At 41.0% G+C, this 18,397-nt stretch overlaps 1 protein-coding gene across 5 annotated transcripts in view; it reads left to right on the forward strand.

Annotated features, from left to right (window-relative positions):
- Positions 1–18,397, forward strand: part of VIRMA (vir like m6A methyltransferase associated) — a 354,442-nt gene that overhangs the window by 257,739 nt on the left and 78,306 nt on the right. For 3 of the 5 annotated variants that reach the window (XM_033933183.1, XM_033933184.1, XM_033933185.1), the window contains exons 18-19: positions 7,137–7,187; positions 17,623–17,775. In XM_033933183.1, the coding sequence (XP_033789074.1) occupies positions 7,137–7,187; positions 17,623–17,775 (204 nt within the window). The remainder of the gene's footprint in view (positions 1–7,136; positions 7,188–17,622; positions 17,776–18,397) is intronic. The other 2 variants (XM_033933186.1, XM_033933187.1) reach the window with 1 other exon arrangement.

The raw sequence follows: 18,397 nt of genomic DNA on the forward strand, positions 1-18,397 counted from the left end.
GTGTAACATTTGCTATCTTCCAGTCCTCCGGGATCTCGCCAGTTTTCAAGGATAGGTTGCAAACTCGTTGGAGTATTCCCACTATCTCATTTCTTAGTTCTTTTAGTACCCTAGGGTGGATTCCGTCCGGGCTTGGTGATTTGTCGCTTTTCAATCATTATGTCAGATGGCCATTAATCTAGACATGATTTGTAGAAAATACAGTTTAGTATGTACTGAGGTCATCTCTTAAACTTTAATTTGTCACCAGGCTGCAGCTATTACAATATGAGCTGCTGTGAAAACATGTACTGCCAATTTATGATTAAAATTGATAGCGAAGTCCCACCCCATTCCCCAATCTGCTAATTCCACACATAGAGACCTCAGAGTGTATATCCTGCTTAAAAAGACCTTCCTACAACTAAGATATCCATGTCTCCTCTATATCAAGCCCCAGAAGTGAATCAGGAAAGGCCTGCTAAAATAATCAAGCCCCAGAAGTGAACCAGGAAAGGCCTGCTAAAATAATTCCTTGATTCATTTTAAGCTGCTGCTGCTTAAAATGAGTCAAGGAATGCTCACTCCCGCAATTGAATTGGAAGAGCATCCCACAAGACTGGAGTATTTAGCAAACAGCATTCTATTAAAAGCAGACAACGCTTATGGCGTTTTATGCACCAAGAATGTCCCCACTTCTTTGTCAGAAAATTTTAATAATTGGCACGACCACCAGATATCTTGAAAATCACCTTGCAATCCACACTGTCTCCAGCACTGATCTGATCCTGTTTCATAGAATTATTTTGAGTTTGAGGTATTTAATACCATCTGTAATATATTTTATATCCATTCTCAATAAGATTGCTGGATACTGATAGCTTAAATAAACATTTATAAATGTTTGTCTATTTTTGTGAAGTAAAAGCCTTCCTTGGCGGTTTATCCTAGGTGGATTTGTAAGGGTCTTGTGGAGTTTCTTGTAGTACTAGTACTCAATATATGTGAGAGATTCTTCTACTTCCCACTCCTGTTTGCAATGCCAATTCCAATACTGTCTTTCCAAGACAGAGATCCCAATCATCCTTTCTATATACAAAGGTGCAAGCTGAGTATAGTATGAGTTTTAGGAGGGGAGTCCATATTCTTCCAGGAGGGTTTTGAATGATATTACATGATCCTCATCCCAGATTTGCCCAAGAGTTTGTAAACCCCTCACCACCCAATGTATCTTGTTTCTACAGTGGTCAATCCAGGTCACAATTACTTGGGAGGAGAGTCTGTTGAAAATAGTAATGATCAGGAAATACTGTTTTCCTTAATGCATGCCAAATAGTCAGAATTACTTTCAAATATGGATTTACCTGGCACAATTGGATATGGAGTTCCTTCAGGGGGGCCCAAGGTAACTTCCACAAGGAAATATCTTTAATGAATTTCTGTTCAAGGTGAATCCAATGTTTATATTTATAAGTTATCCAAGAGGCAATCTCTTGTAATAAGGCTGCTTTGTAGTAAAGTTGAAAATGAAGCACCCCCATACTCCATTGCAATTTGGTCTGATAAAGCAGGGAGCAGTGAACCCTGGGAGGTTTTTTCCCTTATATATGCAAATATTTTTCTTGTAATAAAAAAAAAAAAAAAAGAATTATGGATATCAAAATTGGAAGGACCATAAACATATATAACAGTTGTGGAAGAACTATCATTTTAATGGCTAAAATGTGACCAATTCTGCAAGTTACACCTTCCCATTTATCTAGTTCACCAAATAGTTTGGTCAAAAGACCAGGATAGCTGGCTGTATATAATTGTGCTGGGTCAGCTGTAAGATTAATCCCTAGGTATCTAATATATTGTGAAGGGGAATTGCAGTGATAATACAACCAATTGTGCTAAGTTTACATTGAGGATTTCAGATTTTGATATGTTGACTTTAAATCCTACCAGTCTGTCATACTCCTGCAAAACAGATTTAAGGGCTTGATGCTAGTGTACAAATTCTCGCATAACATGGTACCAGATAGGTGTCAGCTAAGCTTCCTCCATATGTGCCAAACAGACAACTCCATTCCCAGGAGGAAACATGCCTCCAGACACTCCCTAGTTGTGCCCTTTGACTACAGAATGCCAAACGATGATCCTACTCCCATTTCTTACCAAGCAATTCGTCTAATCCCTTGCCTATTGTCTATTATCCTGTAACCTGTTCTGAGCTCGTTTGGGAGAACAGGATATAAAACAAATAAAAACCTTGGTTATAGCAAGTAGAGAGGTTTCTGAATCAACAGCAACACATCAGCAAATAATAAAAGCTTGTGTGTGCATCATTTAGTCTAATCCCTGTGATTTCAGTATGAGAGCAAACATGGCAGGCTAGCGGCTCAATGGAAAGTGCAAATAATAAGTGGGATAATGCGCAGCCTCGATGAGTTTCCTTTTTTTCAATTCTATTAGGTCTATATAAGTAACACAGAGAGGCAAGAGAGATGTCTATACCAACCACCAGCTACTTTTATTAGTACATCAATGATTGTTTAACAAATGTTCTTGATCTGAAAAGATCATCTAAGGTCCCAAATCCAGGAAAGTCCCAACCGGGATTCAGGTTTTGGGAACAAATGTCACCTTCAGGCGACAATAAATAAGCTAAAAATAAGTAGGACACAAGGACACACAAAAAAAATATCAATCAGTTTTACAGCTTTTGCATATGTGGATGATATTCAGCTCTTACATCTATTAGATTCCATAGATCAAAAAGCAATAGCAATTATTAACCAAAAACATGAGCAAATCAGTTACCGGTTAAAGGACAATATGTTAGCATTAAACATTCCAAAGACTAAGACCATGCTCTTTCCCTGGAAATCAGAGGACATTCCAGTTCCAGAGACAAAGGTTCGGGATTCCCAGGCATTCCCAAGGATGCGGACCCCATTCCTCTGTGGCTTCCAAGAAACGACAGTGAAGCGAGAATTACAGCCGTTCCCCCGAGGGTGGGCAGCAGACTGGCAGAGTACTAGCAAGCTTGGCCACAGATCTCTTTAGATCAGTAGGTGTTGGAGGTCATTCGGGAGGGGTACAAGTTAGAGTTCTACAAGCCCCTCCTGGACCTCTTTCTCACTTTTCTTGCATGAAAGCTGGAAAAGACAGCCCGAGTGTGGGTGAAGATGGGACTCATTGTTCTAGGAGGCATAAAACCCATACCATAAGGAGAATGGGGCTTGGGTACATACCCAAAAGACACTCAGAAGCCTGGAGACCGATTTTGGATCTAAAGTCTGTCAACACAGCCCTCAAGATTCCCCACTTCTGCATGGAAACATTGCAGTTGGTCTTTTCCTCGGTTGCACTGGAGGAATACCTTGCCTCTCTGGTTCTAACAGTATGTGTCAAGTTGGGATAAAAACTTGTATCACAAAACTTGTACTGTAACTATGGCAAATTTTAACCTGTTAACTTCATATTGCGTTCAATTCTGGTCTCCTTATCTCAAGAAAAATATAGTGGAACTAGAAAAGGTTCAACGAAGAGCAACCAAGATGATAAAGGGGATGGAACTCCTCTCATATGAAGAAAGACTAAAATGGTTAGTGCTTCTCAGCTTGGAAAAGAGACGGCTGAGGGGAGATATGGTTGAAGTCTACAAAATCCTGAGTGGAGTAGAATGGATCAATTTTTTTCCCCGTCAAAAATTACAAAGACTACAGGACACTCGATGAAGTTACAGGGAAATACTTTTAAAACTAATAGGAGGAAATTTTTTTCCAGTGAGAGAATAGTTAAGCTCTGGAACGCATTGCCAGAGGTTGTGGTAAGAGCGGATAGCGTAGCTGGTTTTAAGAAAGGTTTGGACAATTTCCTAGAGGAAAAGTTCATAGTTCGTTATTGAGAAAGACATAGGGGAAGCCTGGATCGGTAGCATGGAATATTGCTACTCCTTGGGTTTTGGCCAGGTACTAGTGACCTGGATTGGCTATCTTGAGAACGGGCTACTGGACTTGATGGACCATTGGTCTGACTCAGTAAGGCTATTTTTATGTTCTTATTCAAAGCCACTTCCGATACATATGTACTCAAATCTGAGGGACATGTTTGCCATATTGTTATTAACTGTCAACCCCTATTGAATTCTGCTACCAGCACCATCTTGAATCACCTTAGATAAGTGAGAGATAGAGATCTGGGTCGGGCTACTTCCTGGAATTTGGAACAGCAGGTGGATCATAGGACTAAGGGAGATCTCCAGCATATCTTGTGAGGAAGAATTGCTGTCCACCCATTTTTTGCAGTCACACACTGCAAGTGCTGCACTCCTCTTATTGTGATAATGCAGGTCGTAGATTATGATTTCGTTTTTGGGCAGGATCACCCCCTGTTGATGTATGCTCTGGTTTTCTGGTGCTACCACTGGTATGATAAGTCCTGGTGCACAAATTACATTACATTACATTAGTGATTTATATTCCGCTTGTGCCTTGCGGTTCTAAGCGGATTACAATTTATGAGACTGGACATTTCCAGTAGCGGTGCAGTACATAGATTCAAGAATGTGTCAAGATACAATTGTTAATCTGGGTTTTTCGGAAGATCTTGAAAGCTAATAGTAGATTGTGATAAGTAGTTGTGATGAGTAGATATAATAAAGTCAGGATTCTGGTAGGTTGTTGTGATGAACAGAAATAATGAAAGTCAGGGTTCTGATGTATTGCTATGGTGGTGATGGTGGTGGTCATGAGAGTATTTTCTATTGTTGTTGAGGGGTTATGATGATGGAAAGTGTTTTTTGAAGAGATGAGTTTTGATTTCTTTGAAAGACTAATCCTCTTGCAATAAGGCATTTACCATATATATGATATAGCTGGAGTAAAATTATTTAACATTTGATCTCAAACATAAGATGTTTTATAATTAAAAACAGATTATAAACATATATTATACAATTGAAGTAGGCTTTGTAAGTGTCCACTGAGGACATTTTCTTATTACACTTAGTGCAGCACTTAAATCCGTTTTTTTGGGATGGCATGGGGAAAATTAGAGAAGCAAAGTCAAATTCTTAGAGAAAAAAACACCCCAATAGTGTAGCTGAGGTAAACAGAGGAAGAGGAATCCTTCCTGTGGTCTTATCCAAATCATGGAAGAAAATACCCCCTGAGGAATATGGGTTACTGTAGAGGAATTTGTATACTATACAGTAACAGGAAATTTTATGCATGCTCTAAAGTCTTTTCCAGAAACTTCCATGCTGGAATCTCTCTCCTGTCAGTTTTGTTACACCACGACGAAAGCAACTGTGTGGCTGAAATATCCCCTATCCATGGAGAAAAGCCCAACATGCTTTGCCAACAAACTGTCTGAATTGGGGGCGCACACAATCATTTATCATGCAACACATCTTAAAGACACTTAAGGCATAAAGGTTGCTGTTACTGGGCTCCTCGAGGCCAGTACGAGTTACTCTAAAAACAGCTGAAAAACACTTGCCCAAGCAGCAGAGAACCAAGAAGTACCAACCAGCTCTCCAGTTGGGAGGACACAAGGAAGGGGCAGTTTTTCACTGGCTCCTGGAGAGCATAGCCACATTATTCCGGTAGCCGTTCTGGTTGAGCTTCCCAGTAGGAGGGAAGATGAACTTTTCTTTTTTCCCCATAGATAGGCTATGTTATCCTAGAACTGATTTTCATAGTGTTCTGATTGAGAGGTAGAGCAGGGAGGTTTTTAAGTGTCGTCTTTTTCCTACTGACCATTCCTCCTTTGCATCTGAGTATGCTTCTAGCTTTTGCTGTCTTCTCTTCTACCTGTTCAGCAACTTTAAGCTCATCAAATAAAATCACCTCCACCTATTGTTCTTTCATACACAGAAGTGCTTCACACCCTATATTGTACTGCTCCTTTGGGTTTCTGCAGCCCAAATGTATGACTGAATTTTAGCATTAAATTTTAGATACCAAATTCTAGACTATTTTTTAAACTTTGCTAGTTCCCTCCTTGTGTAATCCACACCATTCAGATGAACAGAAAGAGAGATACTTACCCTATTGCAGATTTTGGTACCATCTGCTGAGACAAACCTTTGTTAGACAGTCCTTTCACAGTATCTTTTCTTAAAAAAAAAAGTTCAGAAGAACCAGTCCTTGAGGTGTACACTACAGATAACACCTTTTCCTCAGAGTGAATTCCATTTACAGCCACCCTTTTGTCACCTTCCACTCTATCAATTTCTAACTGAGTTGATCACTTCAAGACCCATACTAAGGACATTAGGTATGTTCATTACCTTTGAGAGCCTTTGCAGAAATATAAGTATATTGCATCTAGCAGCTTTGTTATAAACAGTATAAAAATATTTGTGTCACTATTTAAAGTGATTTAGCTAGGCAGTAGAGGTTCTACCTGGTTAAATTGCTTGTGCTAGGCTATCTGCTGATATTCACCAGCACTTAATGAGGTAGTGCTGCTGAATATCAGCACTAACTGTCAAATATGAAGCTGACAGGGATGGAGTCAACATTATGTAGTAAAATGCCAATATTCAGCAAAACTATCTAAGTTAACCAGACAACAGTTCTATTTTATAGTTATAGACCTCTGTTATAGTAGGTGATCATCCTGATATAAAATGATCACCGGATGGTGTGGTTTAATATTAAGAAAGATGTAAAGAGGGTTTTTTCCAAAGGAAAGGTTCTAGACTTCAGAAAAGACTTTGTTCAGGTGTCTGGATGGGAGCATCTTGAAGAAACAGGAAAGGAGTGGGCAAAACTGAAGGAGCTAAGAGCAACAGGCCATTTTGTAAGGAAAGTAAGAGGAAAAGAAAACTGCTTTGGTGTCTCAAAAATAGTACCTGAAAAGGTAAGGAAAATGAGGTTAGCCTTCAAGAGCTACAAAAGATCGCAGAAAGAAGAAGACAGGCAAAAATATGTGGAAAAGTTAAGAGAAGCTGGTAGAGTAGTCAGGAAACCAAAGATACAAATGAAAGAAAAAAAAAATCCAGCATAGTTAAATGAGGGACAAGACATATTTTAGATATGTTAGTGATAGGAGGAAGTGAAAAAGTGGCATTGTGAAACTCAAAGATAAAGGGGAGGAATATGTTACTGATAAAAATAAGGCTAAATTGCTTAACAAATATTTCTGTTCTGTATTCACAGCTGAAGGGCCGAGAGCAGGATCGCAGAAGACAAACACAAATAGGAATGGAGGTGTGGTAGATCCTGAATGATTTTCAGAGGACTATGTTTGTGTTGAGCTAGCTAAACTAAATGTGGACAAAGCGATGGGGCCGGATGGCATATATCCGAGGGTACTGAAGGAACTTAGGAAAGTTCTAGCAGCTCTGCTGGCTGATCTTTTCAGTGCTTCTCTAGAGTTAGGAGAGGCACCGGAGGACTGCAGAAGGGTGGACGTGGTTCCTCTCAACAAAAGCAGAAGTAAGGAAGAGGTAGGGTACTACAGGCCGGTAAGTGTGACTTCTGTGGTAAGTAAATTAATTTTATAACAGAGAATAGTGAAGTTTCTGGAATCTAGTGGATTACAGGACCCAAGGCAACATGATTTCATTAGAACAGGGGTGGTCCTTGAGGATTGCAACCCAGTTGGGTTTTCAAGATTTCTCCAATGAATATGCATGCAATCTATTTGCATGTACTGCCTCCATTGTATGCAAATAGATCTCATTCAAATTCATTGTGGCACTCCTGAAGACTGACTGGGTTGTAGCCTCGAAAACTGACATTGAGCACCCCTGCAGTAGAAGCTGGTCTTGTCAGACAAACCTGATCAATTTATTTGCCTGGGTGACCAGAGAGATAGAGGGGAGAGTGCTAGATGTGGTGTATTTAGATTTTAGCAAAGTCTTTGACAGTGTTCTATATAAGTGTCTAATAAATAAACTGAGTGTCTTTAGTAGGGACCTCAAGTGGTGGACTGGGTTAGGAACTAGTTGAGAGGAAGGTGACAGAGGGTAATGGTAAATGGAGCTCTCTCTGAGTAAAGGAATATTACCAGCGGTATGCCTCAAGGTTTGATTCTTAGGCCTTTTCTTTTTAACATTTTTGTAAGCGATACTACTGAAGTGCTGTCTAGTAAGGTTTGCCTCTTTGCATATGATACCAAAATCTGCAATAGGTTATCCCCCCTCCATGTTGTGGAGGAGGAAGGACCTAGTGAAGTTGAAGAATAGTCTAGAATTTGGCAGCTATAATTTAATGCAAAAACCCCAGGGAACGGTACAGTTTAGGGGGTGAAGAACTTCTGTGTTCAAAAGAGAAGTGTGACTTGGTTGTGATTATAAGAACATAAGAATTGCCGCTGCTGGGTCAGACCAGTGATCCATCGTGCCCAGCAGTCCGCTCCTGTGGCGGCCCCTAGGTCAAAGACCAGTGCCCTAACTGAGACCAGCCCTACCTGTGTACGTTCCGGTTCAGCAGGAACTTGTCTAACTTTGTCTTGAATCCCTGGAGGGTGTTTTCCCCTATAACAACCTCCAGAAGAGCATTCCAGTTTTCCACCACTCTCTGGGTGAAGAAGAACTTCCTTACATTTGTATGGAATCTATCTCCTTTTAACTTTAGAGAGTGCCCTCTCATTCTCCCTACCTTGGAAAGGGTGAACAACCTGTCTTTATCTACTAATTCTATTCCCTTCAGTGTCTTGAATGTTTTTTATCATGTCCCCTTTTTTCAAGGGAGAAGAAGCCCTGTTTCTCTAATCTCTCGCTGTATGGCAACTCCTCCAGCCCCTTAACCATTTTAGTCACTTTTCTCTGGTCCCTTTTGAGTAGTACTGTGTCCTCCTTCATATTCGGTGACCAGTGCTGGAAGCAGTATTCCAGGTGAGGGTGTACCATGGCCCGGTACAGCAGCACGATAACCTTCTCCGATCTGTTCGTGATCTGCTTCTTAATCATTCCTAGAATTCTGTTCGCCCTTTTTGCCAGCACCACACATTGCGCGAACGGCTTCATCGACTTGTCGACCAGTACTCCCAAGTCTCTTTCCTGGGAGGTCTCTCCAAGTACCGCCCCGAACATCCTGTATTCTGTATAAGATTTTTGGTACCGACATGCATCACAACACTTATCCACATAGAACCTCATTTGCTATGTCATGGCCCATTTCTTGAGCACCAAACAGATAACATAAGAACAGCCTTAAAAGGGTCAGATCAATGGTCTATTGAACCCAGTCTCCTGTTTCCAACAGCACCATTTCAGGACACAGTTCCTGGCAGAAACCCAAATTAGTAGCAACAGTTCATGCTACTGATCCAGGGCAAGCAATGGCTTCCCCCATGTCTATCTGAATAGCAGATTATGGACTTTTCCCCCAGGAACTTGTCCAAACCTTTCTTAAACCTGGCTATGCTAATCGCTGTAACCACCTCCTCTGGCAATGAGTTCCAAAGTTTAACTATTCTTTGAGTAAAATATTTCCTCCCAAGCCTACTACATGCCCTTCAAACCCTATCCTCACCCATCTACTTGACCCTGTCTCACATACTGTTATCCCTCCCATCTACCATATCCTCAACCTATCAATTTCCTTTCATCTCGACAGACACTTGATCTTCTACAATCAGGTTTTCATTCCCTCCCTATATTCCACAGAGACTGCCTTCACCAAAGTCTGCAGTGATCTGTTCTGGGCCACATCTAAGGACCTTTACTCGATCATCATCCTTCTTGACCTATCTGCTGCCTTTGATACTATTAATCACTTCTTATTCTTTGATACTTTATTCTTGCTTGAATGCTGTGAATCTATCATCTGGTTTGCCTCCTACCTGTTTTATCGCACTTTAGTGTATAAATTAATGAGTCCACCTCTGCTGCTTCTAGCGGTCAACATACACCAGAGTTAAGAACATAAGAATAGCCTTACTGGATCAGACCAATGGTCCATCTAGCCCAGTATGCCGTCTTCACAGAGACTAATCCAAGTCACAAGTACCTGGCAAAAACCCAAATAGTAGCAGCATTCCATGCCACAAATCCAGGGTAAGCAGTGGCTTCTCCCATGTCTGTCTCAACAGGAACTTGTCCAAACCTTTTTTAAAACCAGCTACATTAACCACTCTTACCTTCTGTCTTAGGACCTCTTTTTTTCTCTCTCTACACTTCTTCTCTTGGTGCCCTGATCTCCTCTCATGGTTTCCAGTATCACCTATATGCTGATGACTCCCAGATCTACCTCTCTGCACCTGAAATTTCACCTAAAGTCCAAGAAAATGTCTCCGCCTGTTTGGCTGACATAGCTGTCCTGTATATCATGCCAACATCTGACCGGCAATGAATGATCTATTTGTCTGATAGAACTACCAGCCATTGAGACTCTTGACAAAGGTACAGATACCGAAAGACTGAGCTGCTTCTCCTTCGTCCTAAACCTTCTGCTCCTTTCCTTCTATTCTCCATCTCTATAAATAATACTATTGTTGTTCCAGTCTCAAGTTTTATTAAAATTTTGATGTATCGCAATATTACAAATTCAAAGCGATTTACAATTAAAAATGGGGACTCAGTTATTAACTACAACAAACACACGAACATTATGGACTTATACATAGGAGAAGTGGGGAGAACTACAATAAGCATAGTAAAATAAACAAGAAAGGTAAATACAATGGGAGGGTAAGAATTTTAAAAGTGTAATAAAAAAATTAATAAAAGGGAAATTAAAAATTTTTTTTTAAATTTCTCGAGGCCTGGGACAAAGGAAACGAAAGTTTCTGCTCACAATGTCATCTTCGACTCTACTACTACTACTTATCACTGAAAGGCATATGCAGTGCTGTACAGACTCTGTCATCTCATTTTCTACAAACATCCAACAGACTGTTAAAGCCTGTCGCTTCTATCTGTACAACATCACCAAAATTTGCCCCTTCCTTTCTGAGCACACTACCTGGACCCTTGTCTACATTCTTGTAACCTCATACTTAGATTACAGCAGTTTATTTCTAACAGGTCTCCTGCTGAGCCACCTATCCTCACTGCAATTGGTGCAAAACTCAGCCACACGACTTATCAGTTGCCAACCTCTCTACACTGTGTTACCTAATCCTATAGAACTGAGCAAGATGAGTTCTATAGGATTAGGTAACACATTGACGAAATGGGTTGGGAGCTGGCTTGGAGGTAGGCTCCAAAGGGTGGTGGTGAACGGCACCCCCTCCGAAATGACGGAGGTGATTAGTGGAGTACCACAGGGCTCAGTCTTGGGCCCAATCCTATTCAACATCTTTATAAGAGACTTGGCAGAAGGGCTTCGAGGTAAAATAACATTATTCGCCGATGACGCCAAACTGAGTAATGTAGTGGGCAAATGCACAACAGACGAAGATTCAGTGCCCAACAACATGATGCACGACCTACTCCTACTGGAGCGATGGTCTAGGACATGGCAACTCAACTTCAATGCCAAAAAATGCAAAGTTATGCACCTGGGCAGCCAGAATCCATGCAAGTCTTATACCCTTAATGGCGAGATCCTAGCAAAAACGGTAGCAGAACGAGACTTGGGGGTAATCGTCAGTGAGGACATGAAGTCTGCCAATCAAGTGGAGCAGGCTTCGTCCAAGGCAAGACAAATCATGGGCTGCATACGAAGGGGTTTCGTCAGTCGTAAGGCGGAAGTCATTATGCCATTGTATAGATCCATGGTGAGGCCCCACCTGGAATACTGTGTGCAATTCTGGAGGCCGCATTATCGCAAGGATGTGCTGAGACTGGAGTCAGTGCAAAGAATGGCCACCCGGATGGTCTCGGGACTCAAGGATCTACCATACGAAAAACGGCTTGACAAATTACAGCTATACTCGCTCGAGGAGCGCAGAGAGAGGGGGGACATGATCGAGACGTTCAAGTATCTTACGGGCCGCATCGAGGCGGAGGAAGATATCTTCTTTTTCAAGGGTCCCACGACAACAAGAAGGCATCCGTTGAAAATCAGGGGCGGGAAACTACGAGGTGACACCAGGAAATTCTTTTTCACTGAAAGAGTGGTTGATCGCTGGAATAGTCTTCCACTACAGGTGATTGAGGCCAGCAGCGTGCCTGATTTTAAGGCCAAATGGGATCGGCACATGGGATCTATTCACAGGGCAAAGGTAGGGGAGGGACATTAAGGTGGGCAGACTAGATGGGCCGTGGGCCCTTATCTGCCGTCTATTTCTATGTTTCTATGTTACACTCACGTTACCCCTCTCCTCAAATCATTTCATTGGCTCCCTATCCACCTCCACACACAGTTCAAACTTCTATTACTAACCTACAAGTGTGTTCATGCCGCAGCCCCTCAGTATCTCTCTCTTATCTTTCTTTATACACATTCCCGAGAACTATGTTCCATAGATAAGCTGCTTTTATTTGTACTTTTCTCCTCCATTTCCAGACTTTGTTCCTTTAATCTAGCTGCTCTATATGCCTGGAATAAACTACTTGAGTTCCTCTGCCATGCCCCTTCCCTTATTTATCTTGTTTAAAAGCAGACTGAAAAATCACCTTTTTGATACAGCCTTCAATCCATAACCTTATTCCCCACTGCTCACCACCCTAGCCAGCAGATTAACCATCCCCCCTAAGTATATCCCCCAACCAGGGATTCTGTTTGTGTATCCTTGTAAGCTCTTTTGAGCAGGGACTGTCTCCTTGACTCTATACAGCGCTGCACTCTAGAAATATATAGTAGTAGTAGTAGTAGTAGTAGTGAGTGTCCCCTGGTTTTTGTACTTTTGGAAAGAGTGAAAAATCAATTCACTCTTCCCATTATACATCACGCAGGATTTTGTAGAACTCAGTCATATGCCCTCTTAACTGTCTCTTTCTTTTCCAAGCTGAAGAGCCCCAATCTCTTAGACAATAATGATTTCTTGCCCCCCCCCCTTAATCTCCCCCTTTCAAAGCTTCTTTTATTCCCTCTTCCTGATCCCCTTTCAACTCCTCTCTGAATGTCACCTAGAGCCCGAATAGGTATGTGTGACGCACAAATAGAAGATTAGATTAGATTAGATTACTAGTTCCTCACTAGTTAAATTTGTTTTAGATGTTTCCCTTGTTCCTCAAAAAATGAGTTTTGAGAAAAACCTCATTTAAAAGTAATACAAATATACCTTTGGCAAGGTAAGAATGCGAGGCTTCCCTACTCCATTTCTTAGATCCTAAAACAGTGTAGTGGTCTAGGCCTACTTAATGAAATTTAACAGTGGTTGCTGCTATGGTATAGGCAAATGCATGATTTTTCAGTTCCTTCCTTGGGAGTTAAAACCATTGCGAGCAGCACATTTTAGTTGTTACTTAAATGCTATGGGTCTTTCCTTTCCTAGGTCCCTCAGAGATTCTCAGTTGATGCCAGTAGCTGTGGCAGTATGGCAATGGGTATGCAAACGATTACAATTTTCAACTAAGGTGATCCCATATCTGGCCATTTGCAGCATTTTGCTCTTCCCTCCTGGCCAAACTTTTCTTGCTTTTCAACATTGGGAGGAGAAAGGCATTAAGTATCTCTTGCATATGATCAATGAGGAAGGCAAGATGAAACCATTTGATGATCTTAGAAAGGATTACTCCCTTACAGTACATGATGTCTTTCCATATATGCAATGGAAACATTATATAGCTAGCCTTCCCTGGGAGAACTTAAGAGGACACTCAGGAAGAGTTTATGTTGGGACCCAAAACAAGGTTCCTTTACTATGCCACCATCAATATTTACAAGATGCAATCCCAGGGCTTGATTATGGGCAATATCATTGGGAGTAGGTTAGAGATTTGAATACCGTTATTACCGAGGAACAATTTAAAAAGCATATACTATGGATGAGATCTAGTACAGAAAATGTGATCCATTGGGAGATGCAGTATAAGTTTGTATTATGTTTGTATATTTCTCTCACTGGAGCCCATAAGATGGGACTGCCTACTTCTGGATGATGTGTGAAATGTCAGGCCCCACAGGCCTCATTGGGCCATAAGTTCTGGGCTTGTCCTTGGATTTACAGTTTCTAGAAGAGAGTAGTTTGCTGTGTCTCAGTGTTGTGGACATGTGAGGTAGAGTTGAACCCACTCATTCTATTTAGACTATATAACATTAAGACTCCAGTGCCCAAAGGAATGACGCAATTTCTTCAGCAAGTGGTTTTATTAGGGAAGAAATCTATTCTTCTTTGTTGATTAGACACAAGGCCTCCTACATGTTAGCTCTGGAAAATGCAGTTAAGAACATAAGAATAGCCTTACTGGGTCAGACCAATGGTCCATCAAGCCCAGTAGCCCGTTCTCACGGTGGCCAATCCAGGTAACTAGTACCTGGCCAAAACCCAAGGAACAGCAATGTTCCATGCTACCAAGTACATATTAAGAACTTTTCTTCTTCTCAAGGCCATCAATTTTACAGAATATGGGGGAAATTTTGGAACACATTTTTTCTCCAGCGGTCAAAAGTAGACTCAAGAACATTTAACGTGCTGTGCTTGTAGTTTTTGTCTTGACATGGTTCTGTCCAGTAGTGAGGGAGGGAGGTAATGGGGAGAATTTGTATATTCAAATTGTGATTGTTAATATTTGCTTTACTTTTTTCAATAAATATGATTTAAACTTAAATACCTATGAGGCAAGTCTCTTTCAATTGAAAAGAAACTAGAATGAGGGGGCATAGGATGAAGATTACTTAACTTCTTAGTAAGAAGTAACCTGAGAAAATACTTTTTCACAGAAAGGGTGGTGAATACCTGAAATGGCCTCTTGGTGGAGCTGGTAGAGCTAAAAAACAAAATATGTGTATCTGAATTCAAGAAAGCTTGAACAAGCACATTAGATCTCTAAGGGAGAGGATGAGATAGTAGATGGCATGGTTATGTAGACTAGATAGACCATATGGCTTTTATCTGCCTTCATTTTTTTCTGCTTCCATCTTTGTCAAAATACTAAAAACTTACTTTGGGTATAATGCCATCCATTGTTCCCTCTAAGCCTGGAAAGCAGAGGTGCAAGTCATGATGTTTTCTGAGCAGTAGTTGGTTTGGGCAGGGCAGGTGTGTGATGATGGGGCGCAAAGACAAACAATTTTTGAAAATTATGCCAAATTATATTTAAAAATTGAAGTTGAATTATTTCTTTTGAACTGGAAAAATAAAATGTAAAGCTGTGTATATATATATATATATATATACAGTGATGTGAAAAAGTTTTAACCCCCCTTCATTCTGATTTCCCCTATCATTGCAATATATCACACTGCACTACAACCATAAAATAATTCACCTAGCAATCTTTTTGGTAGATTGCCAAAGAGCCACCAGGCTTCAACTTCATTAGCCTTTAGTTTGGCTGATTACCAAATATGGTTAGAGCAGCCAACTGAGAACCAGGGAAGCTGGAACTCAAATCTCACTAATGTTGCTTGAGATCTTGGACAAGTCACTTAACCCTCTATTTCCTCAGATACAAAACTTTAAATTATTATCCCTCTAGGGACATGAAAAATACCTACTGTATTTGAATGTATCTTGCCTTGAGCCATTACTAAGAAAGATATGATCTAAATCCAAATCTAAAATCCAATACCAGGTATAGTGTGAACTTATGTAATACAAAACACTACAAATGCCATTCAGGACCTACAGAGCAATTTCGACATACCATAATAGCAGTAACTTCTACAAGTCACAGAAACACCTACCTAGTAAAACACAGTACAAAAAACACTCCAGTGACCATTAGAACATCAATAAACCTATTGGGAAACTAAACATACCAGATTAAAACAGATCAATCATGCAATCAATGCTAACAGAAAACCATGTCTTTTTCAAACATGCAGAACACAGATCTTCCAGTTTAGAATAAGTAACCATAATATAAAGATAGAAATAAAATTTAAACTTAACCCTCAAGAAGCTAGACTCTTCATCCAGTGTAACACCAGAGAAAGACTGACATATTCCAACCACTACATTACAAATTAAGAAATGCAAATAAAACAAAAAATGATACCATTTTATTGGATTAAATGTATTTTTCAATTAGCTTTCAGAAGCCAAAATCTCCTTTCTCAGGTCAGGACAGTATACTGCTATTATGGTATCCTGTCCTAACCTGAGAAAGTAGTTTCAGTCTCTAAAGTTTTCTCCAGGTAGATTCTGCGCAAAATAATTGAAAATTCTGTATTCAGTTTTTGAAAATTCTGCACACAATTTTTGAAAATTCTGCAAAGTTTATTTGTAGTATTTTACATATAATTCCCCTATCATGAGGCCTGAAATCCCTTCCTACCTTTTCCTTTATCAGTCTCTTGTCTCCTCTGTTCCTTCTCTCACTTCAACTGCAGTTTTGTCTCCCTCTAAATACCATCTCTCTCTCATTCACATCCTGAATCCCCTCCCTAGCCCCCATGGTGTGGCAACTCTCCTCTCATCACTGGCTACGAATCTCTTTCTCCCATCCCATCCCTATCTGGTCTAGGTCACACTCTTCCTCTCTTTACCATCCCCTCACCCCCTTGTCTCCCTCTCTCCATGGCCAGTGATCTCTACCTCCCTTCCCATCACCACTGTCTGGACTGAGTCACTCTCTCTATCATTCCCCACACACCCACTTGTAGGTCCAGCATCCATGTCCTCTCACCCTACCCTACCACCTCTCTTGCATCTCTTCGCTTTCCATCCAGTGTTGTCTTCTCTCTCACCTCCTCCCCCTTTCATCACATCTCCCTTCTGTGTCCTCCTCTTTCATCCAGACCTCTGTCTTCCTCCATCTATACGGCTTCTTCCCCCCCTCTCTCCTTTCCATCCATATCTTCCTCCTGTCTGTCTCCCTTTCCATCCAGTGTTGGCCATCTCTCTTGTCTCTCTTCGCCCCTTCCATCCAGCATCTCCCCTTTCACTTCCCTCTTCCATCTCCCATCTTTGTTTCTTCCCCACACTATCTGCCCTCTTCCTCTCCCCTCTTCCATCTAGTATCTGCCCCCTGTCTCCCCATCCCCTTTTATATAGCATCTGCCCCCTCTCCCCCTTTTCATTAGTATCTCCTAGTATCTCCCCCCCCTTCCGTACACCATCAGCCCCCTCTCTCCTGCCATTCATTGTCTTCTTCTCTTTCACCTCCCCCTTTCATCAGATCTCCCTCCTGTCTCTTCCCCATCTGACACCCCAGCTTCTGCTGCTGCTTCTTGTGCCCTCCTACTTCCCATGGCCACCCCAGCCACTGCTGTTTCTCTAAACAAGCAGCAACAGAGGCAAAACAGCCTACTTCACTCTCCTGCAGGACCGCAATTGCAGCCTCAGTCTGCTCAGCTTCCGGTCACACCCCTCTGACTTCTGGGTCCAGGGCAGATCCAACACCTGATCATACTGAGACTGCGAGAGCAGCCGGTGGAAAAGTGAGGCAGCCTATTTTGTTGCTGCTCATGTAGAGAAGCAGCAGAAGTGGCAAGGATGGCAGTGAAAGGGAGGTGGGGAAGTGCTACTTCTGGTGAATGGCTGTCATAAATTGATGCGTGGGGTCTTCAAAAGATGTGCGTGGCCATGCAGCTTAGAGGGAATATTGATGCCATCTATCAGTATGTTCTTTTTCCCCTTTGATGCATCTTAAGCTTTGGCAAGAAGCCATACCATATCTTTAATTTGTGTTTATATATTTAGGGCTGTTGTGGAGATGAAGGCAGTCTCATGGAAGTAGATGGATCCCACCCTTCAAGGACATTAGGACTAAGTACTGCAGAGCTAAAACACCTGCTGCAGAGCAAAGAAGACACCCCTGAAAAACTGTTGCTTAACTTGGAGAAACAGCTTTTGGTAAGAATATAAATTGTCTTAACATGGGGTGCCTAGAATTCATACATCTTCTTTTATGGACTGTTAGAACATATCTAAGCTGGCATGTCTATATTCAATCTAAATACAGTACTAAATATCAAATATTTTACCCTTTCCTCATGTCACTGATATTAAATCTGTAACCAGCAACTAAAGTTCATATTTTATTTAGAGTCATCATATATGGAAGATCACTATAAGCAATCCACTCCATGAGTATATCTTCACTATAGGATGTAATCATCGGTCTTTAATGTAAAATGTGTTTAAGAACATAAGAATTGTTATACTGAGTCAAATCAAAAGTTCACCTAGCCCAGTATCCTGCTTCCAACAGTGTCCAAGCCAGGTCATAAGTACTTTACAGAGCCCTAAAAAGTACTGGTCATAAAAAAATACAATCATGATACATCTTTACTCAAATCAGCTTAAATTGGCTACCAATATCACACTTACAAAATTCTATTATTAGTATTCAAAATCCGTTCCACAGACACCCCATTATTTCTCAGTAAATTTTAACACCCTATACCCCCTCTAAGTCCCTAAATCAAAATCGTTTAACGTTCATTTTGATGCTCGGGAATTTTCTTTTCACTCT

Source organism: Geotrypetes seraphini, chromosome 2 (genome assembly GCF_902459505.1).
Source record: "Geotrypetes seraphini chromosome 2, aGeoSer1.1, whole genome shotgun sequence".
NCBI classification, from domain to species: domain Eukaryota; kingdom Metazoa; phylum Chordata; class Amphibia; order Gymnophiona; family Dermophiidae; genus Geotrypetes; species Geotrypetes seraphini.